The following is a 26,059-nucleotide window of genomic DNA, read 5'->3' as shown; positions in this document are numbered from 1 at the left end:
TACGTAGTACGACAAATATTTTATGTAGCCATAAATATAGGTTTTAAATTTATTATATTTTTATAATAATCAAAATGCACTAGGCCTAGGCCTAAGTCTATATATTATTTATTTGAATCTAAAAAAGAAAAAGTTTACGTCATTATTTTGACACTTGACCCTTGACCACCGCGGTGGAAACAAAAATTTGGAAAACACGTACTGACCTGCACAAAAAAGAGGAGAAAATGTCCAAGCCAACAAATTCGAGCTCAATTTATATGGCAAATGTGAGTAGTTATATCGTTATATTTTTTTCTAACTCATTTTGCTATTGATAAAATGCCTGTGATTTTACATTTAAAGGCTTTTTTAGGCTACGCCTATCAGACTATGATGAACATGACGAATGACACAGCCACCCAGGGCAGAGGGACCGTTTCGGCCGCGATGTAAACAAGGTACACTATGCCTGGCCTACCCTAGAGTAGAGTACTACTCTCTGCCAGACGTAGGCCGAAGACCAGAGTATTAGGGTTCTAGGCTTATGAGTTAACCACATTAATAAGTTATTGATAGTAATACACTGCATGGCCATAAAGGATACTCCCCTAAAATATCTGATAGGCCTAATTAATTAAGGCAGGCAGGCCTTATTTTAATTTACAGTCTGGCATGTAACAAATACTGTCTGTACGTACTGTAGGCGTAAGGTTTTTTTTTTTATTTTTTTATTTTTAATGTTTGAATATTAACACACAGTAAAACTTACTTTACTTTATTATTTTTTTCGTAAAATAAACAGTTGAATCACATACCAAATACCTATATTTTAAAACTTATTTGTATTTAGGCATACTGTAGGCCTAAGTTTTTTAATTGTGCAGCTGGTTCCTCAAAAACCAGTTTAAATTTGTGCAGAAAATCGCTAGAAATATGTGAGGTCTCCCCATGAAATGAGACGCATCGTTGGTGAAATCATATTGAGATATTCACCAAAACAGGCCAAATTCAACATTTTTACAAAATTTTGATTTTAATGTTTTTGAATAACTTGATACTTATATTTTATGATTGTATACTTTGTAAGTAAAATTTCTTGCCAAAACAGTGTTCTCTGCACATATTCTGTAATTCTAGATGAATATTATTTGTACAGGTTAGTTTATCTTTGAGGCTGATTTTCTAAAAACGTGGTTCTTATACACCTAAACTTTAAATGCTCACATCTCTGGATTTACGTATAGTAGGGAAGCCATTCAAAGACCAAATGAAAGCTAATAATGTGATCTACCTAAATATAATATAAACTCAATTTTTGAATTTCTAACCATGAGACTCAATTTGTGGCAAGACCTCACATATAGGTGTGCAGAATCGTAATTACTACATAAAACCTTGTTTATATATTAAGATGTCAAAACTTAATTGTTTTCAAAATCTGCATGGAAATCGGCCTTATATATTCCGAAATTCACCGACCGTTTTCTTGGCCAAATTCTTGCGTGGAGGATATACTATATATTCCCAGTCTGGGGCCTAGCTGGACCTAACACAATTGTTATTTTATCTCTATTTTTATTTTAAAGCTTGATTATGGAATGGATGAACAGTTTGTCAGAGGACTGTTTGAAGGTTACGGAGAAAAAGTAGTGTATGTTAGAGTCATCAGAAAAACTAGGTAAGTCATAGATCCAACATTTACTGACAAGGTAAATCTTGTTCCCAATTGAATTGTATTTACCTTAATAAAAGTATTAATCTATATTGCAATAATACAGTAACTCCCCCTACCCTTAAAAGTTCAGTAAATTTTAAGTTAAATTTGGTACCACAAACTCATAGGTCAGGGTTTACATGGATATGAGTTTCCTTAGTACAGATTAGTTTGGTGCAGATTGACATGCAGGTTGCCATAGGCTCATATTGGCTTTGCTGTTGATTTATTATGTACAAGTAATGCTACGTTCACATCAAGCCCGGATCCGGTCCAAATCCCGGACATAAATCAGAAGTTGTTACACTTTATTCACATGCGCCTGGAAAAAGTCTAGAGAGGTCATTCATGCTCGTTGCTGATTAGTCTAACAAAAACAAAAAAAAAACATACAATGTCACGATACAAATGGCCAGATTGGAAATTGTGCGAATTTAATGTGAACGGTCCTATTCTTTACCACTCAACCCATTTTAAATGATTTTTTGTCTGGGCCTTGGTGTGAACACTGCTTTAGTCGTGAGTATGAGTAAATTTGATTATTAGTACATTTTTGTACAAATTTAATGAATATGAGTTGACATGGATTGTTAATTTGGACACAACTTGACTTTTGGGTATGAGTTTAATTGAAAGATAATTGTACAAGTTAGCTTGGTTATTAGTTTGACTAAAATTAAACGCAAGTGCAAGTATGTAATATTAAGTAATAATGTTTATATTAAAATTTTTAATTTCAGACCAGAGGGAAGTAGTTATGCATATTGCTTTGTAGATTTTGGCAATAAAGAGACAGCAACGAGAGTGTTACGTCAATACAATAACCAGCCCATTCCAGGAATGCCAAATGTAAGATTTTTTTTTTTCCAGCGTCTACTTAAAACCATGTAGTCCACCAGTCTGTACCAGCCTATAATGATACAATTAAGTTGCTCCTTATAACTAAGTAGAAAAGGTAGCTGTGTTAGTCTACAGGTAAAGGTTAGTGGTTAAAGGTTATTCATTTATATTGCACTTAGATGATATACAGTAAATTAAAGACAAACAGCACTTTATAAACTAACACATTTTATTAATACACAAGCTTTTGACTGGTCACACAGTGTTTTTCATCAGGTGACGGTGAACCTGATAAAGACCACTGTGTGGTTGAAATCTCGTACATTTTAAAATTTGGTAGTCCGTTTGTCTTTAATCTATCCCTTATTACTGTACAAATAAGCAGGTTAATAAATACTCATTTATTGGTCTGTTTTAAACCCATAATATTTTGTGCTGAATAAAGTAATGGTAATATTGTCTTTCTGTCTTTTTTTTGCAGAAAAGATTTCGCTTGAACCATTGCCAGGGACGTGGAGATGCTCAATCAAGGTGAGGTTTTTTTTAAATTTATTTCAAAACAGTTTCATACCATGCTCTAAGATGTGGTTGTTGGTGTTTATCAATGGGTGAATTCATGTAATAGTTTAACAAGTATTCATATTAATTTTCTCCAAATTTTCATTTTACCAGCTTAAGACCAGAATTTTCAATATTTGTTGGAGACCTATCACCTGAGGTCGATGACCTGATGTTGCATGATTTCTTTGCTGAACGCTACAAAGATGTCAAAGGCGCCAAAGGTTGGTGTGTTTGTTGTAATATGGAGCTTTTTGATTTGCACGACTTGAACGTAGAACAGTCTCACTCATCTGTGACTGTCCAGCATTCCAATTAGACACAGACCAAAGCAATTCAATATTCACTGGTTTACAGATTTATTTTTTTTTAATTAAAATTGTTAATATATACCAACCATATGCAATAGTCTAGAGTGATGGATTCAAGGGTGTGTGGGGCCCGGCTGGTGCAGATCCCCCCCCCCCCCCTACTAAATTTTTCAAATTTGGAAAAAATAAAGAATAAATGAAAATTATATTCAAATTCTGAGAAAAAGGAGAGTGCCATTTCCAGCCATCTAGAGGTGCCATAGTCATAATTTTTTTTTATTTCAGCCCCATTATGGTGGTCCAAACCCTCCATCTGTGAAAATCTTTCTCTCCGGGATCACTCTATTTCACATTCCTTAATCCGCCATTGGTCTGTGCAAAAAACATAATAATAACTTGATTTGAAAACTACGCTTTGGAATCAGTGGCACATGTTATGCGGTGCATTTACAGTCAAACCACAGACAACGACACATGTATACAAAAAATAAGACAAAACTTAAAAGATAATTCAATAAAAAATACAGTGATATTTAATGATCAGTTAATCTTAACCTGCATTTAATAAAATAAAAAAAACCTTTCAAAATAATTAAAAATACAGGTAAAGCCGGAATGGGTAAAAAGTAGAAAAGAGTTAAAATTTGGGGTAAACGTCAAATTTAAACTTTTCAAGATACAGTATTGTGTATTTTGGTAAGATGATTAAAATAGTTTAAAAGTGCTTAGAATATTAAAGATTAAGATTAAAATCATGCAATGCTACTAAGCCTCAAATATTAATTGGTAAAGAAATTATATTCTTATTATTATTTTTATTTGAAATTTATTAACTTTGTGATATGTTTGTTATAGTTGTTCTTGATGATCAAGGCATTCCAAAAGGATTCGGATTTGTAAGGTTTTTCAATGAAGATGAAAGGAACAAAGCGTCTGTAGAAATGCAAGGTTCAACAGGTCTTGGTAGCAAGCCACTTAAGATTAGTGTAGCAACTCCCAAAAGGTAACTTGATCGCCTTCATTCTTCTGTTTTTGTGCACTTTAAAGAACCTGTTGTATTTTTCGAAAGAGTAGGGGATTCAGTGGCATCACACTCGGGCGCTGATAAGAGGGGGGGAGGGCGGAGCACAAGGGCCCCGAAGCACAAGGTGGTCCCAACGTTGTAGTTTAAAAAGAATATAAACTATACCATAGTTTCATTCAGTGGGACCCCAACAGTTGTAAACATTGCAAATACACTGACCTAGCATCATCATACAAAAACCGCATTATCTCAGGGCTCATGTAAACGATCACTGCACTTTTTTGTTTATGCTTTGGTTATGAAGCGCTTAGAAGCCTTGTTGGCTTAATTGCTAAATATAAATCTAACTTATCATTATTATAAGGCCCATGTTAAAGAAGAATGAAATGGGAAACCATTATTTATAACTGAAGGAATTCAAATAATTTGGAAGGGTACCCTTATCTCAATACATGATTGTGAAGTGGTTCATGTAAAAATTACTGATGTAGCGCCCTCTAGTGGTAATCTTGAATGATAACAGAACTAACATTATTAAATTTGTAGTAGAGCCTATGAACACAATAGACAACAGGCAAATTATTATGGCAACAACCAATATGGACAGCAGTACAACCCAGGGCAGTGGAACCAGCAGTGGCAACAGCAGGGTGGTGGTGGTGACTATGGCAATCAGTACTACGGCCAGGGAGGGGGAGAAGGTGAGTGGTCGGCAATGAACTATGAACAGTATTACAGCTACCAAGCCCAGGGAGACATGTCAAATCAGATGACAGATCAAGCCAATGTAAGTATTTTTCCATTTCATCAGTTTTTATTACATCATCATCATCATCATCATAGTTAATTTTTTAACATTTAAAATACTCTCTAGTCTCTAGTATAATATGGTTATTTTGCATATTCTCACATACTGTAGTTTGACTGTGTAGAATAATTAGATTTGATATTACCACAGATGCTATACAAACTGTGATATTAACAATCCCCCTCCCCCACTTTGTGTATGGGATTATGATTGAGTGACATCTAAATTCTTGTTGCGCATGTAAGCAAACATCATAGGTCAACTCAGAGGTCAATTGCAAGGTCTGATTGTAGTAGCCAAGTCAATAGACAAATTGATAAACAAAAGACCTTTCCACTAAGCCTCTGCCCTTGGATATTTTTGCTATAAGGGACACATATGTTTCTGAGGCATGTGTGCATTACTAGCCCTGTTCTGATTGGTTAGTTGTTAATTTTGATTGACACTTCGGAAAGGTCCATTGCAGACTTCTCAAGTTTCGTAAAATGCATTTCCGTAACTATGTCTTCAGATTTCCGTAGTAAATGAAACATTTCCGTAGCATCTATTAATTGACTTGAGTGCTAGATATAGTTGCTCAAAATTGCAGGTACATTTCGTGTGAAATTTCAAACTGGATGGGATAAAGATTTATGGGCAACGATCGGGCCAATTTCTTATTTGGCCCGATTGTCTGTACTGTAATTCGATGTGGAATTACAAACAAACAGGACATAATGTAAATTTATGGCCCACTTTTCCTTTTTTTTCCTCAATAATTTTATCAGTAAACTGACAAGTATTAGTTAATTTAATCAAAGATTTTGATGGAAAAGGCGTTTGTTCTGGACATTAGACCTATTTGTTTATGGGTCTGGGCCCATGGTAAATTTCCGTAGTATTTTTGTCTTATTTCCATACGTCCATAATTAGGCAAAATTTCCGTAGAACTTCTGAAGTCTGCCATTGTGCAGCTATAGTAGTCCCTGGCAGTACTGTAGGTAGATAACCAAAGAGTTGATTAGTGTGGCTCAGCAACCTCTGTTCTGACAGACACAACTTTTCATTCGTTTTACTAAAAAATAAAACGTAGCTGGCAAACAACCGCTGTCCTCGTAGGGGTCTTGTTTTACAATAAGTTAAAAACTATTGATTTTTTATGTTCCTAACTGATTGATTATTATTATTAACATTTGATTTGACATGTCTCCCTGGGCTTGGTAGCTGTAATACTGTTCTTAGTAATATAAAGCGAACGTTCTATTGCTAATTAATGATATATTTTATTTCCCTTATAATTACAGGCTGGCACAGAACAAGCAGCAGAGGAACAAACTGACAAAGATGACCAACTACTTTTGGGTGAGTTTAAAGAGAAATCCTTTTATAGCATAAATGGTTAAATTTAATTTAACTATCAATGATAGTTATTACTGTACCAGTGATACCATTGAAGGTTTAAAATTAAAGTGGAGTTAAATAGCTAATGGTGGTTGGGATGCTTGTCTTTTAATTACAGGGTCTTGGGTTCAGTTCTTGTTACAACAGGACTTTTTCTTGCCATTGGATGTGAAGAAAAAAAAAATAACAATTTTGAAATTAATTAAGTCAATAATGTAAATCCCAAAGCTTTAAAAAAATATTAATTATTGCTGCTTGTTTTATGCTTAGAACATGGTCAGGCTGCCACTGATATGGAAACGTTAGACGAGGAATTCATGAAGCAAAATTCTGGTGAACTTTACAGAGCTATGCAGAAGTCGAGGTGGCATCCAGTCGACACTTATCTAGTCACAATGTCTTAATACATTAACTTATTTCATCTTTCTTCAATTGAAACTTTTATAACTTACTTTGGAAAGATAGAAAACCAAGCGATTTCTTATATACGAACGGAAAGCCACTGGAAATAATTCATGCAGGCAGTGTTTTTTTCATATCTGACAGATGTTTGTACATTTGTACTGTGTTCAAAAGGGAAAAACAAGTGATTTCTTATAAACAAACTGGAAATATTTCATGCAGGCAGTGTTTTTTTTTTTTTTTTTATTATTAACTATGAGAAACAAAATAAAAAATTTTTTACAAAAAATATACTAAATGTATTGTTGTTTCACTTTATTTACAATGCTTGACTAAGTAAAATATGAAGTAATTCAATTGCACAGAAAATATTTTACATAATACAACTAAAAATGCCACCACCACTCATTCAATTTCACTGAATACTTTACATTAGCGGAATACAAATTGCATGTGCAAGGTTTAATAAGACCTGCATTAAAGTGCACAGATAATACTACAAACCTAGTCATGTTAGACTTACAATAAATATTAATTTAACAAGACAAATAGACTAATGAGACTGGCAATGCTTGTACAAAGTATCAATCAAATGTTTGTCCTCTTGTGAGTGCTCCACACACAGCAACAATATTATTAAATTTACCATTTATCCCTGAGTAAAACTTACTATTACTTACTATTATGCCTAACTGATGGGAGAGAGTCAATGTAAAATTATTACATAGAGAAATTCAGGAGATACAAATCAGAAGTACAAATTACAGTATAATGTGTTAACTTAATAATTAAATTAATAGTAGACCTGAAGCAGAATGAGTATTGCATAGCAGAGATATTGAACCTAAAATAAATAAATTCATTTTATAATGCTGGAGAACTAGTGGAAAGGTTAAAATATTACATAGACGGATATCATAGGAGAGCCAACTCGGGAACATGTTATAATTCATCAGTATTGCATAACAGATTTAATAAAGAAGCCAAAGAAGAGGTATACCTAAAATAAATTAATTTATTCATAATACTAGACAACAAAACGGAAAGGTTAAAATAAAATATATGTCAGGAGAGCCAACTCAGAGTTACACATTATTTTTTATATCTTAAAATTCATTAAATGATATTATAGACCCAATTCATAATTAATAAATTTAATAAATAAGAAAACCAAATCAGAGGTACACATTATATGTGACAATTCATTATTTAAATAGTTGACCTGTTATAGATGGGGGAATAAGGTAGCAAAGTGAAAACCAGAGAAACACATTACATGTGTTAATTCAATAAAGTTAAATAGACACTTAAAACAGTAGAGGAAAGTACTGAATGAATTTACCGTAAACAACATTTCAAAACCTGAAATTGTCCAGTTACGAAAATTCCAGCCTGTTGCAAAATGTCTGCCAGTAATATTTTAATAGGTGTGAGCCAAATGGTTTTACAGTGTATAAGACTTAACAGACAGATTATTCCATAAAACAATTTTCACTACAATCATTACAGAGCAAGACGTCCACTGTACAGTATTCGACCAACTGACAGAGGACTCATTGGAGTAGCTCTGATCATTTAATTGATTAGGATTACTTCAAACTCTGAAGAAATTACTCAACGTTTTCTGGCCTTTAACTTGTGGAATTGGCTTCTTTTTCTTGCTTTTATGATTATCTTTCTTTGCCTTTTTCATCACGTTCTGTTCATTCATTTCTCGGAAGGGTTTTCGCTTCGCCTTTCCTCTACCCTTCGGTGTCTCATCAGCCCTAACAACTTTTGCTGTGTTATGACAAGCATTGTCATTACTGTTCTTTTCAATCGCATCTAAAATTGTTTCACTGTTAACATTTTCTAACAATTCCGTATCAATCATCTGTCCATTGTGATTATCATCTGATGCCCATATTGTGTTCTTCCAGCCATTTGAGGGTGAGCGTTGAGTGTTGTCATTGTTGATGGCTCTCACATAATCTACATTCACACTCTTCTCTTTTTGAAGATCGTTGGGGTCCGCCCACATCATACAGGATCGGTAACCCATTCTTTTCATACTAACCTACAAATGGGAAAAGAAAAACTGAATGTTGTTTTTTGAATTTTTTTTACCAAACATTCACATAATATGATTCATGGGTGTTGGATTTTTTTTGGGGGGGGGGGAGTTGAGGGTCAGCAAATTACTTCCACTAAGTTAAAATATAGAAAAATTACTAATAAGTTTTTATTGAAATAGGAATTTAGGTTTGCATTCTCATTTTCCGCACCCCCCCCCCCACAAGCCAAAACATGCCTACTCCCCTGAAATTTACATAAAAAAGGAACATAAATTTTTCACACTATCGCCCAAAACAGTGATGTCAAAACACATTTATTATAATATATTCTACACAATTGCCGACGAGTGCTTGAATTATTTTTTTTTTTTTCCGTTTTAACAAGACATTCCATTTTTTTTTTGGTACTGCCAATATGTTTTAACACAATAATTTTCCTATTAACCTCTTCTTATTCTATGTATCTGAATAAATGGTTCCTAATTATGCACATAACTATATTGATTGTTGGTAACATCATTTCAAATTTATTCAGAAAATCATCTTAAAATCAGTAAAAGTTGAATCAGATAACTTTATTTTAATCACCCCACAATTAGATAAACATATCTATCATTCTCAAATTTGTGAGGTCTCACCACGAAATGAGACACATTGTTGGTGAAATCATTTTGAGATAATCAGCAAAATAGTTCAAAATTTTGATTTTAATGTTTTTGAATAACTTGATATTCTCATCAGCCCTAACAACTTTTGCTGTGTTATGACAAGCATTGTCATTACTGTTCTTTTCAATCGCATCTAAAATTGTTTCACTGTTAACATTTTCTAACAATTCCGTATCAATCATCTGTCCATTGTGATTATCATCTGATGCCCATATTGTGTTCTTCCAGCCATTTGAGGGTGAGCGTTGAGTGTTGTCATTGTTGATGGCTCTCACATAATCTACATTCACACTCTTCTCTTTTTGAAGATCGTTGGGGTCCGCCCACATCATACAGGATCGGTAACCCATTCTTTTCATACTAACCTACAAATGGGAAAAGAAAAACTGAATGTTGTTTTTTGAATTTTTTTTACCAAACATTCACATAATATGATTCATGGGTGTTGGATTTTTTTTGGGGGGGGGGGAGTTGAGGGTCAGCAAATTACTTCCACTAAGTTAAAATATAGAAAAATTACTAATAAGTTTTTATTGAAATAGGGATTTAGGTTTGCATTCTCATTTTCCACACCCCCCCCCCCACCCACAAGCCAAAACATGCCTACTCCCCTGAAATTTACATAAAAAAGGAACATAAAGTTGTACTCCATATTGTTTTCATCAACACACTATCACCCAAAACAGTGATGTCAAAACACATATATTATAATATATTCTACACAATTGCCGACGAGTGCTTGAATTATTTTTTTTTTTTTTTCGTTTTAACAAGACATGCAACTTTTTTTGTGGTACTGCCAATGATATGTTTTAACACAAAACTTTTCCTATTAAATCTCTTCTTATTCTATGTATCTGAATAAATGGTTCCTAATTATGCACATAACTATATTATTTTATACTGTTGGTAACATCATTTCAAATTTATTCAGAAAAAGTTGCATCAGATAACTTTATTTTAATCACCCCACAATTAGATAAACATATTTTTCATTCTCAAATTTGTGAGGTCTCACCATGAAATGAGACACATTGTTGGTGAAATCATTTTGAGATAATCAGCAAAATAGTTCAAAATTTTGATTTTAATGTTTTTGAATAACTTGATATTTATATTTAATGATTGTATACTTTTTAAGTTAAGTTTCTTACTAAAACAATGTTCTCTGCACATATTCTGTAATTCTAGTCCTATTATTTGTACAGGTTAGTTTATCTTGGAAGCCGATTTTCTCAAAATGTGGTTCTCTTACACATAATATTTAAAGGCTCACCATCTCTGGATCTACATATCCTAGTGAAGCCATTCAAAGACCAAATTAAAGCTTATAATGTGATCTATCTAAATATAATATAAACTCAATTTTTGATATTCTAACCATGAGACTCATATTGTGGTGAGGCCTCACATTTGTTTTGTTTTCATGAACTCATCCTTTCCCTAAATTTTTTTTGATTGACACTGTACTTTCATGGAAGTTTCCTTGGGTTTTTGTTAAATCTGGTATCAGTTTTGAATGCAAATTTCTTTCCCTGTACAGTATTATATAGATAATGTACTAAAAATGGTTTTGTATTTTTGTATTAGTCAACTTGGTAATGCTTGTGTTATAAAATATAATTAAATTGAAATTTTTTTAAAAATAAGTTTTAAATGTTTTTTTACCATATTTATAGAGGGCGACTCTTCCAGCATATACTGGAAAAGGCGGCTGATATTCAGGGGCCATCTTAAATAAAGTGAAATAACATGATGCTTATCAGTGAAGTCTCTTTAATTGAGGCTTAGGTAGAAAAGTCCTACTGTCACATGATTTGAACCCAGGACCATGGGATTAGAAGGCAAATGTATTAACCATCAGCTCCTGTTTCAGCTGGGGGGGGGGGGGGGGCTAAAATATAAATTATGATAGCAAGCTGTTTTTTAATGCCACTAGAAGGACCTACAGTAACTCTTTGAACATAGTGGGTTATCCTTCATGAGTTCCACACTAAATATTCAAAATTCAGAATAATTTTATTGTGCATTGAAAATATCAGAAATTCATTTAAATCTCAGACAAAAGTAAAGTGTTTGAACTCAACTCAATTTAACTATCACTGTTGCAAATACATAAATGCTTATAAATATACTATAAATACTATGTAAATTGAGAAAAACTTTAAAACACCACGGCTGTTCCAAGGCAAAATAACGTAACTTTATCCAAAATATAAAAGCAGTTTACCAATATAATGAATTATATTTATGTTTTAATGGTAATTTTGTTTGTAAAATTTGGTGGTTGAAGTCTTCATGTTTAATGTATAGTGGAATAGGTTCACTCTTGGAGTCCTGCCCGACAACCCAATGGATTGTTTTTTTTATGAATGTGAATGAATGGCAACAAAACAATAAGAATTTTAAGAGTTAAAAAAATAATCCTACTCCATTATTGTACAATTAAATTTCACAAAAGGAATATATTTATCCATGAAAATTAATTTGAATTCCATGAAGCTCTCCTTCAACCTAAATATTGTTTTAGTCTATTGGTCTCACTCTTGAATAAATATGTACTTTAATGGAACTGACTTTGGTGTTTTTTTAGTCAGGTATCGGTTTTAAACGTGAAATTTCATATTCCTTTATTCCAAAAAATTCCACAGATAAAGGTTTGTAAATTTAGCATTAAATTTAAATTAAATTTAGGACAAAGAAGAAAGTGGGCATATTTTATGTACAACTATTATTTCCATTTATATTAAAAAAATTAAATAATATAGGGCAGATATTATTGCTCAATATCCCATATTATTATAGGCCTATTGAGGCTAATCAGAAAAATTTAATAATGCCATATAAAGTGGGTGGGTGAGGGAGGGGCCGAAGCTTCTATTTTGACAAATGCACTGTATTTTCATGTGATAATCTTGTCAATATTTATTACAACAAAGTTTTGTGTGCAGAGATTATAGGCCAATACTTTGTAAACTGATCTTGTTTATATATTAAATGATTGTGGTACCACTTGTTTATGTTACATAATTATCCTTAGAATAACATTGGGCGGAAAGCATTGTGTGTAATTTGCTTTAATAACATGTTAATTTAGGAAAGTGACTTGTTGCTTTCCCACCAGATAATACATGATGGTATTGTTATTGTTGTTGTTATGTTATTGTTGTTGTGTTATATTGTTGTTTTATTGTTGTTGTTGCTTTTCCCCATCGATAAAAATATAATAAAGGAAAATACCTGTTGATCATTTTCTTTCTGAAGCAGTCTGTCCACAAGAGATTGGTTCTCTGGTGAATCTGGGCTTGGAATAGCCGGTGATCTACAACATACGAAGAGAGTACTTTCACAATATTAAAAAAAAAACGTTTTGTGGAATTTTATTAATGTATTTTTAATATGACTTCAAAATCAAGCATTATGGGTCCAGGAATGATCAGCATGGCCTTACGATGAAAAAAAATAAGTAAAAAATCCAAAAACATATAGAAGTGTGGCCTTACGATGAAAAAAAAAAAAGTAAAAAATCCAAAAACATATAGAAGTGTGTTCTGTAGAAAGCATTATATAAAAATAAATAAAGTAAGTATTCTTATTTTCAAATTAAAGTGAGCTAAAAGCAGGGGCATTATATTCAAGGTGGTTTATCTACAGTACCTGAACATGGACAGAAGTGAGGGTAGTCTAACAGGTGTGCCTTGACTTGCCAGACCATCACATAAAACATCAACAGGCCTACGGGGCGCCACATGACTAGCCTCTTGATCCAGCAGCCTTCTCAACAACTTGATAGTCTTTTCTCCAGCCATGCTACCACCATTTCCAACACTCTAAAAATGAGTAAGAACATTTGAAAAGTATATTTAACACGTTTTCGGCCATATGGATGCGAGATCACGTCTGACAGGATGTCAGTTTATGTCCACACCTGTCCATCATATCACTAATTGTACTGCATGTAAACTCGCCGGGAATAGTCGCCTGAACTCTTACCCTGGAGGTTCAGTGAAATACCCAGAAGTAACGACCTAAAAATAAATACTGTATGTTGTTCATGTTTTATTAGTCGATGGGAAAGATTTTCATTATGCTGGCGCCCTTTATGCCTTGGCGTCTGGGAGGAAACTAGGAAAAAAATGCTTGACAGTCAATGTGTTAAAATCTTGCGGTACACCACATAGACGGTTCTAAAAATTGAGAATGTCCTGACGTTTCGATTTTTATTTTGAAAGTTTGTAAATAAAAGATGAGTGCTTAATAGTATTTTGAAGGCTAACAATATATTAAATACGCTATCATTTTAAACATACTTCAATGATTTTTAACAAAACATACCTTCGCAGGGGTTTTCCCATTGTCTTCGGCGCTTAGTTTCCCAACGGATAACTTCAAATACCGGACAACTTTCTCTATGTTGTCTTTTTTGAAACCGATATGTTTTGACTTTAGAAAAGTTACCTTGATCTGATTGAGTAGACGTAACAATCCAGAACTATAAGGAAATGGAATAACCTGTTTATTCTAATGTTCTTTATATTGGCTTTATATGCTAAATATACGCTACTGTTATAAAGATAATTACATCAGTAATGATAATAATAAACAATAATGATAATAAAAACAAAAACAACATTATTTACCGGGGATTCTCTTCTTCCTCTAGTATGACTTGGAGTTTCAGGATCAGGTTTACAAATTCACTTAAGCCCCTAACATATTGAGAAATCTGACATGACATATCGGGGATATGCCCCTTCCCACCAATCCGTATCCTCATTACATATGACGTTGCAGTCTGTAGAGATATGAAACAGAAAACAAACTATAAAAAAGGATAATGATCATCATATTCCATTACTTAACATCGCTGCTCAGAACCCAGTAGCTCACAAATTTTGCAATCTGAAGCTTATAAAATACAGTAAGAGTTGAAAGTTTTATCAAGATAATAACAAATGACATACCTGGCACATAGGCATGTTCTTTTGACTAGCTTCATGTTTGAGGGCGGTAAACGCCTCGTGATCGAGTTCCCGATCCGGTACATTGAAGCATCTGGCTAGTGCAAGTTCATCGCGGGTATTAATGACTAATGTTAAGTAAGAAAGGAACACCCGTTTGAAGTAGACCTGGAAAAAAGACAAAGTACCAAACTGATAAGCAAAAAGAGAATTTGTGATGATTTGTTGCAAGCGTATATTTTTTATTTGAAATCATCATTATTGGCGAGCAGTGGGTTTGCTAAACAAGGTATATAGAAGTCTTGCCTTAAACAATATTTATATCACTAGGCAGGATTCCCGCATCTCCTGCAAGTTCCAGTATCCCGGAAATCAGCTGTGTCTCCACACTCCAACAAGAATGTAAAAACCTCACAGAAACTAACCCATCTTCCACAAAATCATGTTTTGTTTTACTATAATCAAGAATTACCTCTGTTCCAGATAAAGAATTATCAGTTGTTGGTTTACGAAGGCTTGATGTTGAACAACTGCTGGGTGACCACTTGACAAGCATGTCTTCGCAAGAAGGTAAGACGACCTCTTCGGTGTGAATGACTATAAGTTCAGTTGATAGTTGAGATATGTCTATGCCAACAGGAATTTCAGCAGTTGTGTGAAAATAGCGACCGGTTGTATGGCAAAGTAAGGATAAAAATGAGGCCTGCAAAGACAAATAAAGGAAGCAATTGGTGGAATGGTTTTTGGTTCAGAATATAAAACTGGGGGTTCAATCTCATTATCTAATACTTTATGTATGAGTAAATGGCACTATGATTCTTATTTCATTTTCGTATAAAAACATTTTTTAAAGATTTTCGGTTGGTCAGGCTTTACTTTTGGCCAATCATTATTAGAGACATATACTATCATTTTTTATACCTTGTTTAGCGAAACCCGCCGATTGCAAATATTGATGATTTAAAATAATTTTAACATTTTATTTTTGGCCAATTAGTGCACCCGCCGCTAAGAAAAAGTGGAAATTTCAGAAAAAAATAAAATTGTTTCTTTATTTTTATTATGCCCTCCGCTGCCTTGAAATATCCAACGATAAGATATGTACTGTATATTTCTTCCTAATTATATAAATTTGAAGCATCTCCCTATTTTATATTCACCAATAAATTTTTATTATTTTTTATTATTTTCTCCATCTGGATGATTTTGGCAAAACTATTTGCTAAATATTAAGAAGAAAACAAAATTTTATTCTTAATTTTATTCTGCCTTCCTCCAATAATTAAAAAAAAATTAAGCACGCGAAAAACAAGGAATAAAAATTGTCTGACCTTAATACTACTATTGTCACGTACTATTCTTACATCACAATTATTAGCGGGAGCAGGCTGGTTTACCCCAGACAGTTTCCCCTGGACATTTGGCCCCCCGGACAGTTTCCCCTGGACATTTGCTCAATGTTTTGTCTCATTAATCTTCAATAAATGCTATTGTAGCTATAGCTTTTAAATTCTATTGTCTTGCTTCCATTATAAAGAGCTGGAAATTTCACATTTTACCTGCCAATTAATACAGTATTATACGCTTATTAGATATGTTCTCAATTTCTTTGTATTTTTTTTTAATTATTTTTTTTTCCACTTCCAACGCTGTATGATTTGAAATTTACATATACCATTCACGTCGTTAAGTTTTAAGATTTAGGTCTACAATTAGGCTACCGGGAGCAGGCTGGTTTCCCCCTGGACATTTTCTCCCGGTATTTTTCCCCTGGACATTAGCCCCCCGGACAGTTTCCCCCTATGTATTATATTTTCTCAATTCAATTATACTGTACATGTTCCCAACACATTTTAATGTTTTATTTTTCATAATTTTAGAGGTTTAGTTATTCATATGATATTTAGTTCATTCAATGAGACTGAAGGCAATTCGTAATAGTACGCCTATTTTAAATAATTATTTTGTAAGAATTATATAGGTATTGACTTGATCGCAGTAAAAAAAACATCTAAGATACCTCTATATTATAAAAACGTTGATTGACAGAATAATCAGTGTAAACCGTGTGTAGATTAAGATGATGCAGTACACAAATAAGTTCATTCAATAAGATACCAAGAGTGAAAATCAATTTGTATAATAGTATTTGAAATAAACAATGTTTTGTCTCATTAATCTTTAATAAATGCTATTGTAGCTATAGCTTTTAAATTCTATTGTCTTGCTTCCATTATAAAGAGAACAGTACATGTTCCCTTTATAATTTTACATTTTATAAATCTTTATACAAAGTTGTCAAATTGAATAAAGGATAATAAAAGAGATAATGTAGACCTTCACATATTTCTTGAATTGAAGTTATTTAATTTGTTAATGCATAGTTAAAATACTATTTTAAATTGGCCTTCAGTCTTATTGAGTGAACTAAATATCATATGAATAACTATCTACCTACTTAAAATTATGAAAAATTAAAAAAATAAAATGTATTGGGAACATGTACAGTATAATTGAGAGAAAATATAATGCATGGGGGACAATTGACCTAGGGGGAAGGGGAAAATTGTCCTGGGGTGGGCAAAAGTCCGGGGAGCAAATGTCCAGGGGGAAAAATACCGGGGGAAACTGTCTGGGGGCAGAATGTCCAGGGGGAAACATATCCGGGGGAGAATGTCCAGGGGGGCAACATGTCCAGGGGGAAACCAGCCTAGACCCAATTATTAGCACATGGTATTATCATTCATTACTAATTGCACCTTGAGGTATTTACTTGTATAATTACAACAATGTAATGTAAATACCTGTAACTAACATCTTTTTTTTTAAGATTTTGGGCTGGTCAGGCTTTCTTTCCAATTATTGTTATTATATTACTGTAACTATCATGGTTCTATACAATTACCATCATTACAGTACATTACTAATAAAAACTATTATCATTCCAAATCATGCATTCAGTATAATTATTATTATTATTAAGCCTTTGCTAGTAATAACAATAGGTTTTCATCACACTCAGCTGAATACAACACATGATTTTTTAATAAGTAAAGTCATCATAATTGCCGATCATAATGTGTATGGCCATTCATGAAAAATGAACAAATAAAAAAAATAACCACATACAGGATAATTAGCAGATGGTGGTGGTAAACGTAAGTCCACATGCTAGGACACAGACTGAGTAAATTGTATCGTTTATTAAAATGTAACAGGATTTTAACAAGGTAAATAATCAGCTGTTGAACATAGTTCCTGTTTTGAGATTTAGACCTTTTCAAAATATTTGACTACACTATATCCTGGTTGGAAATGGTACCATATTGTGTTGGACTTTATTTTCATGTGACGCATGCCTTTAATTAAATCCTGGGTTGTAGGTGGGGACACTTCATGTGGGTGTTAGTAAATTAGTGGTTGAAAGCAAATAGCAAATTTCACAGAAATTAATGCTCTATCATGGTATCTATGAGACTTGAGGAGTGCTGTGGAGTTCATATTTGTTTTAATTATGAGAACATACTTTATACATTTTTGCCAGGATCTAGCATGCTTGTTAAATATGTTTTGTCTCTTGAAAATGTCAAAAATGCTTTTAAACTGGATAATGAAAATAATAAAACACTTCCAGTGATTGGAAGTGTCTCTATCATTTTCACTGTAAAATGACGGGTAAAACATTTTTTAAATACACTAATTTCTATGTTCAAGTTGATAATTTTTATGTTACTTCAAAATGGGCAAGTTAATTTCAAAAATGATTATGATTTTTTTTTTTTTTGGTATTTTGAATGGAACAATACATCTTTAATGCTTAATTTTAGTTTGTCATTTACTTGAACAATGTAATGTACGGTTCTCAGCCAAGCTAGCACCCACCCCCTTTCCTTTAAAAAAATGCAATAGTAATTAAAACAAAGAAGCCACTGAATCATTCAATAATATTAATAATTTCAACTTATATAGCACATAATGCTATGCTTCTATGCTCTTCACAAAAAAAAAATAAATAAAAAAAAATTAAAAACCACACAAAAAACATTACAAAAATCTTGGTGGATATTATGAAACAACAATTTACAAACATAAAGAAGGAAAAAGAAGAATATGAAAAAAAAGGAGAAGTTAAAGAAAATAATAAAAAGAAGAAAACAAAGAAAAAGAAGGGAAAAAATGAGGTCTGTGTGAATGCAAGTCGTATTATATCAACAGTGTTCGCACAAACTCTTCTCTGTCTCACAGATCAGAGCATAGATGAATTAGTTTTAGTCTAAACAATATTATACAAATATCAAAAAATGAAACCACTTGTGATTTAAATTGATCATGAAAATTTGAACATGCATCCTATTAGTACCAGTTTTTCATGTTGCTTTGTTTTCTTTTTAAATAAACAATGAGGTGTTCATGCCAAAAAAAAAAAAAGTATCACAATGGCTTGCTTGTTTTTAGTTTTCACTCGTTAATTACAGGATTAGGTGGAGTTTTTTTTGTTTTTTTTTTTTGTGAGTGAGAAAAAGTCCTGCATTCACAGGAATTGAACCTAAGACATTGGTATTAAAAGGCAGACACCTGAACCACTAGTACATTTCACCAGTGTTGTATCTAGGGGGCTGCACAGGGAACACGGCCGTCCAAAAAATACTCTCCCCCCCCCCCTAAATTGTCCTACCAAAAGTAACACTCAAGTAGTTATTTAAAATCACCAAAAATGACAATATCTTTCGGTCTAGTGCCTCTCACATAATCACTGAGCCTCCCACCCCCTCATGACCTTTGCACTCCCCCATCAGCCTCCCCATTTCAAGACGTTTAGATACGCTAATGCATTAATACTCAACTCCACTTCTTTGAAGTTGTTTCTTAATGTCTTACAGTTACATAATTAGAATAATTCTAATAATTCATACCTCCACTATATTTCTTAAAAAAAAAAAACAAAAAAAAACAAAAAAAAAAAAAAAAAAAAAAAAAAAAAAAAAAAAAAAAAAAAAAAAAAAAAAAAAAAAAAAAAAAAAAAAAAAAAAAACCACACAAAAAACATTACAAAAATCTTGGTGGATATTATGAAACAACAATTAACAAACATAAAGAAGGAAAAAGAAGAATATGAAAAAAAAAGGAGAAGTTAAAGAAAATAATAAAAAAAAGAAAACAAAGAAGAAGGGAAAAAATGAGGTCTGTGTGAATGCAAGTCGTATTATATCAACAGTGTTCGCACAAACTCTTCTCTGTCTCACAGTTCAGAGCATAGATGAATTAGTTTATAGTCTAAACAATATTATACAAATACCAAAAAATGAAACCACTTGTGATTAAATTGATCATGAAAATTTGAACATGCATCCTATTAGTACCAGTTTTTCATGTTGCTTTGTTTTCTTTTTAAATAAACAATGAGGTGTTCATGCCAAAAAAAAAAAGTATCACAATGGCTTGCTTGTTTTTATTTTTCACTCGTTAATTACAGGATTAGGTGGAGTTTTTTTTTTTTTTTTTTTTTTTGTGAGTGAGAAAATCTGCATTCACAGGAATTGAACCTAAGACATTGGTATTAAAAGGCAGACACCCTGAACCACTAGTACATTTCACCAGTGTTGTATCTAGGGGGCTGCACGGGGAACACGGCCGTCCAAAAAATACTCTCCCCCACCCCCTAAATTGTCCTACCAAAAGTAACACTCAAGTAGTTATTTAAAATCACCAAAAATGACAATATCTTTTGGTCTAGTGCCTCTCACATAATCACTGAGCCTCCCACCCCCTCATGACCTTCGCACTCCCCCATCAGCCTCCCCATTTCAAGACGTTTAGATACGCTAATGCATTAATACTCAACTCCACTTCTTTGAAGTTGTTTCTTAATGTCTTACAGTTACATAATTAGAATAATTCTAATAATTCATACCTCCACTATATTTCTTGGCCACTCAAGAACTACACTTTTTGAATTATTGCAGTATTTTGCTGCTGTTTCTTCAGATTTTAAAAGCTCAGATTTTACATCGAGGAACACTGCAGCAAGATCAGTACTGTTACATGTTTTCAGGAATTCCTGATAACATCTTGCAATCTCTGTATGCTCTTCTTTAGAAGATGCAGATACATCAGAAGCGGTTGAATTCTTCATATCAATTGCATCTCTGGAGAGGCGATTTGATGTTGCAAGGACTTCGCTGGTTGCAACATCGTACGAGTCATATTTCTGCAATTATTTGAAAAGTGGTGACAGATATTCTTAATAATAAACGGTGGCCTAAAGTGGCCAGGCCACGATCAGGTTACAAGATAGCCAAATAATATCAGAAAGTGGTTGTAATAAGTGGCTCATTCTATGTTTCAGCCCTAGGTGCGAGTGTGTCAAGGTTTGTTATGTGGCCACCTCTCATCAATATTGATGGTAATATCAGGCCTGTATTACCAAGACAAAAAAAAGTATGAAAATGTTTAGAATTATTTCTTTAAAATATTTAAATAAAATATTAGTAACAAATCTTTATTATTTTTATTATTATTAGTATTTGCTGAAACAAACATGGGGGACTGACCAGTTAAACATGTACTAATGATTTATATGAAATGAAATGAACAAAAAAATACCTCTCTGTTGTAGCTGGCCATACAAAGTTGTGTAGCTAACAATTGGTCCTCTTCGCCATAAATGGTCTGCCGTGCATTCTTGTGAAGTTTGAGCTCTCGGTAAATGTGTATCAGGTATTGCGATAGGTTATCAAATAGTTTAACGTTCAGATTCTCCAGCCCCTCGAAATCTACACATCCTATCAATGCTATAAAATCTAAATCTGAAAAGAGAGACAGAGTGAAAAAACACTTTTATATAATTCGATGTTTGATTGCTAATCACATACTATAGTATTACAATGGAAATTATCTTTCTAAGTCTGGTACTCACTGAGCCTGACGGTTGGCGACGGCGTGCGCACAATGGATCGTTTTTTTTAATGACGATCAGTTCATAATGCCGCCAGAAATCCGCAAAGCGGAGTTAGATAGCTGCTGTGTCTGATTTTAGCGTGTGTTTAGCTACTGAAAATCAAAATCAATCTTATTCTTCAGTGTTCTCCCGAAGCCGTTTAGCCACGGCGTCAACTTTACAAGTACATAAAATTAACTGACCAACCAGTAAAAATTGTGTGTTGGTAGAATAAAAAAAAAGGACTTATTAGGCCAAGGAAGCCTAGGCTGGTCTTCTTTGAATAAACGAACATCATTCGAGTCCAGTCCTAGGCTATGATTATGTATTACATGTAAAATTCAAAAAGTTTAAATATTTATCTTAATTATACAAATTTTACAGTTTACTCACCTTGTACTGTATGATTTGTAATAGGATAATGTAATGTTTTCCTTTTACCTTCTGTTTTTGATATTTAATTACTACATTGTGTTTGTATTTTCTACATTTTATACTATATTACAGTAGGCTACACTTTTATTTATATGGCCTTGCACATACTTGGAAAAACACCATTGGGTGAATCAAGTTTTCTGTGTTAAAATAAAGTATTTATTATTATATTATTATTAAGATAAAGTTCTCTCATCATTAGTTGATTATTGGATTACCAAGATAAGAACCGTTTCACAAAACTGACTCCACATGAAATGGTTGCATATTTGATACCAGTCTGATACTCTACACGCATGATGTAAAAATTAGACAAAATGCAATTTAAAATAATGGCAATGATCTTTAATGTTGTTTGTAATATTTTTGCGCAACTACCAAGATCCAAACAAACAATGATGATTCCTACCATCAGAAACTCATGTTGGTATTCAAATACTGGTATTAAAACAAAGGTTAAAGTTTTGTTCTTGCTTATACAAACAAGAATATTTTCATTGACTGTGTTGAGAATGCCATAAGAACAGCTCATTTTTGTGGCCCTGTTTCTACTGCCACCAAAAAACCATTGTAAAAAATGAACTGTTCTTTTTTGTCAGTAGAAACAGGCCCATAGTAGTAAAAAAATTACTTTTGGAGAGAATTTTATAAGAACCTATATTCACATACAAATATTGCTTAACACAATCCAAAGTTCCGGTACTTGGAAAGAAATAGGAAGTGATTAAAATGCACGGGTTAGGATTATGGTACTTTTTTTTTCTACTGCCTATTGCTACAGAAGTTAATAAGCCTAATAATATGTTGTTCGCAGACTCAAGTATAGTTATAGATATTTAATCATTTGGGCTAAAACCACATTTCAATACAGGTCTGAGACCTGTATTGGAAGGGTTTAAGCCCAGTTTCCCTCTAATTATAGACTACCTCCAATTAAAGACCACTGTTCTATGCTTCCAAATTTACAATGTCCTTAACATCTTATCACCTACCCCATAATGTAGTTCCGTTTAGGGTGGGGGGACATTCAGAATTAGTGGAGTGACAACCCTACCCCATGATGCATGTAGATACATTACCATTGTATTGTTTTTGTTTATTGTTATTTTTTTTGTGTTTTTGCATATTTTATGGCACTTGCGGCAATAAAACAAAATCTGCCAAACCAAAAGTGGTCTTCAATTAATTAGAGGGAGTCCTGTATTTCTAATTAGCAAACCAATCAGATTGTTTTTACAGCAATTCTAGAATACAGTTTAATTTCAATCACGTTGTTTTTGAATCATCATGATATCAAGAAAATAAATTAATGAAAATACTAAATATCATATGATGGTGGGATTGACCCATTTATCCTCTTCATGTTCGTGTCAGTTCTCATGTTAAAATTTGTCATATGTTTTTTTGTGTTAATTCATTGCTCTGATGAAATATTACAGATTATGCCATCAGTTGGTAAATTTTTCCAGCAACCACAAATTTGCTTTCATGTGTCAGTTTATTTGTTCCGATTCTTTCACTTCCGCAATCCAGAAACTTTAGAAACTTTTTCCAATTCAGGAACTCATTGCCAGCTGATTGTTTTTAATTCCCTTTCATTTTATTAATTTTAAATTTCATGTCAACCATTTTCTTTAACAACTTACCTCCTTATATGGAGTGGCCTAGGGCCTTGAAGGATTAGTAACCCTCAAGGCCCTAGGCCACTCAATGTTCCAGAGTAGAAAAAAAGTGATATGTTGTACACCTGATTTTTCTAAAACTTTAAAAGGGTGTTCGGTAAAAAAAAAATGCAGAAACGATAATGAGATACAGATTTTTTATTTTTTTAAACTGGGGAAAAAGGCGGAAAAAAGGGTGGTTATGCCCCTTTTACCCCAGTTTTGAAATTATATTCAAAAATATAATTTAATTACAAATTACAAGTATATAATATAATATACTGCAAATTTGTATAAAAATTACCTTCATTGAACTGGTTTAATAGTTCAGGAATCAGAGAATTGACAAATTCATTTTCTTTCACAATATACACTGAAGATTTCATACTGATCAGGAACTGTTCAAAGAGTTTAGATTTTGCCTGCAAATGACAACACAGTATTTATTGACATTATAATTTAAAACAAACAAGTAAATTAACAATTAAAGCACAGTGTGGGGGTTTAGTCTTCTAGGATAAATTGAATCACAAAAACTTTTAGCAGGATACCTACTGTACTTTCAGTTACTTGTACTTTGTACAGGTACTTTCTATTCTTTACTTTAAACTGACTGGCAAAAACCAGGTGCTTGTTGTAAAAATGAAAGTAAAATCTTTTCCATTTCTTATCTGTTTTTAACAATTTTTGCATCAATAAACAAAAAGGAAGTACTTTTCTTTTAATGTAAAAAATTACTGGTGTCGAAGTACCGTATGTTCTCGAATAAGCTACGCTCTTGAATAAGCGCCGTACCAAACTTGCATATTTTTGCTAGGCGCTTAATCGAGAGTATTACCCTGTGTGTAATAATGAAACACTGAAACATTGTTTTACTGTACAATATACAACTTGTTAAAATGAATCAATGAAGACACAAGCATTTCTTTATACTTTTATTTACGATGAACAGGACCTATGATAGGTCTACCGATACGCGAGATAGGTAACATAGGAAATATTTTTTATTTATTAGCTCAGCTCTCGAATAAGCGCCCTACTAAATCCACCATATATTGAATAAGTGCCTCAGCGCTTATTCGAGCATTTATGGTATATGAACCTATGAATACAGGGGCAGATCAAGAATTTTCAAAGGGGGGGGGATACACATCGTGGGGGGAGGTACAACAGTTTCAGAATAGACTTTAGTGATTAGCACATAACATTGATGCATTGAAATCTTAACAAATTTAATGGCAAAACAGGCAGCATGCGCCTTAGCTACTGCAGGCAGTGGCGGCTCTAATATTAAATAATAATAATAATAAAGTTCTTAACCGTTCTGAATCAATAGAACAAGTGGCTGTCATTGACTACCACAGTAGTGACAAGCTTCAACAGTGCCAAACAAAAGAAGGTCCATAGAGAGGAAAAATATGTTAGCTGACTCCTTTTGATTCCTATTTACCTACCTTTTCTTTCTTTAGTCTCCCTTTTCCTTCTAATTACCTTTTCTTTCCTTTCCCCTTTCTTTCTAATGCCTCCTTATGCATTGCTTCTTTAGCTTAAATTACCTTTGTAATATTTCCTTATCTTTCTTCTTTTTCTTTGTTTCCTATGTAACATTGATTTTTCTTGTATTTACTTTATTTCTTTTCTTTCCTTTTCATTTCTTATGCTTTTTCATACATATCTCATTTTATTTTATCTTATCATTTCTTTCATATCCTGATTCTTTCTTGTCCTTTTCTTTCTTTTTACCATTTCTTAGGTTGCTTTGAATAACCTTTCTTTTTCTTTCTTATAATTTGTTCTTTTCATTCCTTTTTCTTTCTTATATTTACTTTTCTTTTCTTTCATTTTCCTTCTTTTGATTTTAGTTCTTTCTTTACTTTTCTTTCATTCTATTTTTTCTCACACCTTTCATTGGTGTTCTTGAATATCCTTTCCTTTTCTTTCTTATGTTTCATTCTTTTCTTTCCTTTTTCTTTCTTATATTTTCTGTTCTTATCTTTCTTTCTTTATCCTTCCTTCCATATAATTATTTCCTTTCTTATAATTCCTTCTTCTCATTTTTTCCATTTCATTCTTATAACTTTTTATAGGTGTCCTTGAGTATTCTTTCCTTTTCTTTCTTATGATTCGTTCTTTTCATTCCTTTTTTTTTTCCTTATATTTACTTTTCTTTTCTTTCGTTTTCTTTCTTCTCGTTTTAGTTCTTTCTTTTCTTTTCTTTCATTCTTTCTTTCTATTTTTTTCTTGCACCCTTTCATAGGGTCCTTGAATATCCTTTCCTTTTCTTTCTTATGTTTCGTTCTTTTCTTTCTTTATTCTTTCTTAAT

At 32.8% G+C, this 26,059-nt stretch overlaps 2 protein-coding genes across 2 annotated transcripts in view; one reads left to right on the top strand and one right to left on the bottom strand.

The window, feature by feature from the left end:
* The first annotated feature begins 125 nt into the window (after positions 1-125).
* LOC117107614 (tRNA selenocysteine 1-associated protein 1-like) lies at positions 126-8,016 on the top strand. The gene is made up of 9 exons (XM_033249316.1): positions 126-269; positions 1,569-1,660; positions 2,437-2,545; positions 3,018-3,067; positions 3,209-3,318; positions 4,261-4,408; positions 4,976-5,216; positions 6,521-6,578; positions 6,888-8,016. The coding sequence occupies exons 1-9, from the start codon at positions 228-230 to the stop codon at positions 7,019-7,021; spliced, it is 984 nt and encodes a 327-aa protein (XP_033105207.1). The 5' UTR covers positions 126-227; the 3' UTR covers positions 7,022-8,016.
* Positions 7,318-26,059, bottom strand: part of LOC117107612 (PCNA-interacting partner-like) — a 20,771-nt gene continuing 2,029 nt past the window's right edge. Inside the window, exons 2-12 of the mRNA XM_033249313.1 lie at positions 24,040-24,157; positions 21,306-21,508; positions 20,614-20,910; positions 15,175-15,405; positions 14,706-14,870; positions 14,382-14,536; positions 14,077-14,233; positions 13,399-13,571; positions 12,982-13,063; positions 9,880-10,106; positions 7,318-8,848 (exon numbers count right to left, since the gene is read on the bottom strand). Of these exons, the coding sequence (XP_033105204.1) occupies positions 8,614-8,848; positions 9,880-10,106; positions 12,982-13,063; positions 13,399-13,571; positions 14,077-14,233; positions 14,382-14,536; positions 14,706-14,870; positions 15,175-15,405; positions 20,614-20,910; positions 21,306-21,508; positions 24,040-24,121 (2,007 nt within the window). The 5' untranslated portion in view covers positions 24,122-24,157 and the 3' untranslated portion in view covers positions 7,318-8,613. The remainder of the gene's footprint in view (positions 8,849-9,879; positions 10,107-12,981; positions 13,064-13,398; positions 13,572-14,076; positions 14,234-14,381; positions 14,537-14,705; positions 14,871-15,174; positions 15,406-20,613; positions 20,911-21,305; positions 21,509-24,039; positions 24,158-26,059) is intronic.

Source organism: Anneissia japonica, unplaced genomic scaffold (genome assembly GCF_011630105.1).
Source record: "Anneissia japonica isolate Jap-2015-1 unplaced genomic scaffold, ASM1163010v1 scaffold5330_len1712360_cov203, whole genome shotgun sequence".
Lineage (NCBI taxonomy): Eukaryota > Metazoa > Echinodermata > Crinoidea > Comatulida > Comatulidae > Anneissia > Anneissia japonica.
Note: the sequence above shows the minus strand (reverse complement) of the source record. Positions and strands in the feature narration are given on the sequence as shown.

Excerpts from the sequence above, each read along its gene's own strand:
- LOC117107614 (XM_033249316.1), top strand. The coding sequence starts at position 228 with ATGTCCAAGCCAACAAATTCGAGCTCAATTTATATGGCAAAT. Across the intron at positions 2,546-3,017 it reads CCATTCCAGGAATGCCAAAT|AAAAGATTTCGCTTGAACCA; the intron begins GTAAGATTTTTT and ends TTTTTTTTGCAG. Across the intron at positions 3,068-3,208 it reads CGTGGAGATGCTCAATCAAG|CTTAAGACCAGAATTTTCAA; the intron begins GTGAGGTTTTTT and ends TCATTTTACCAG.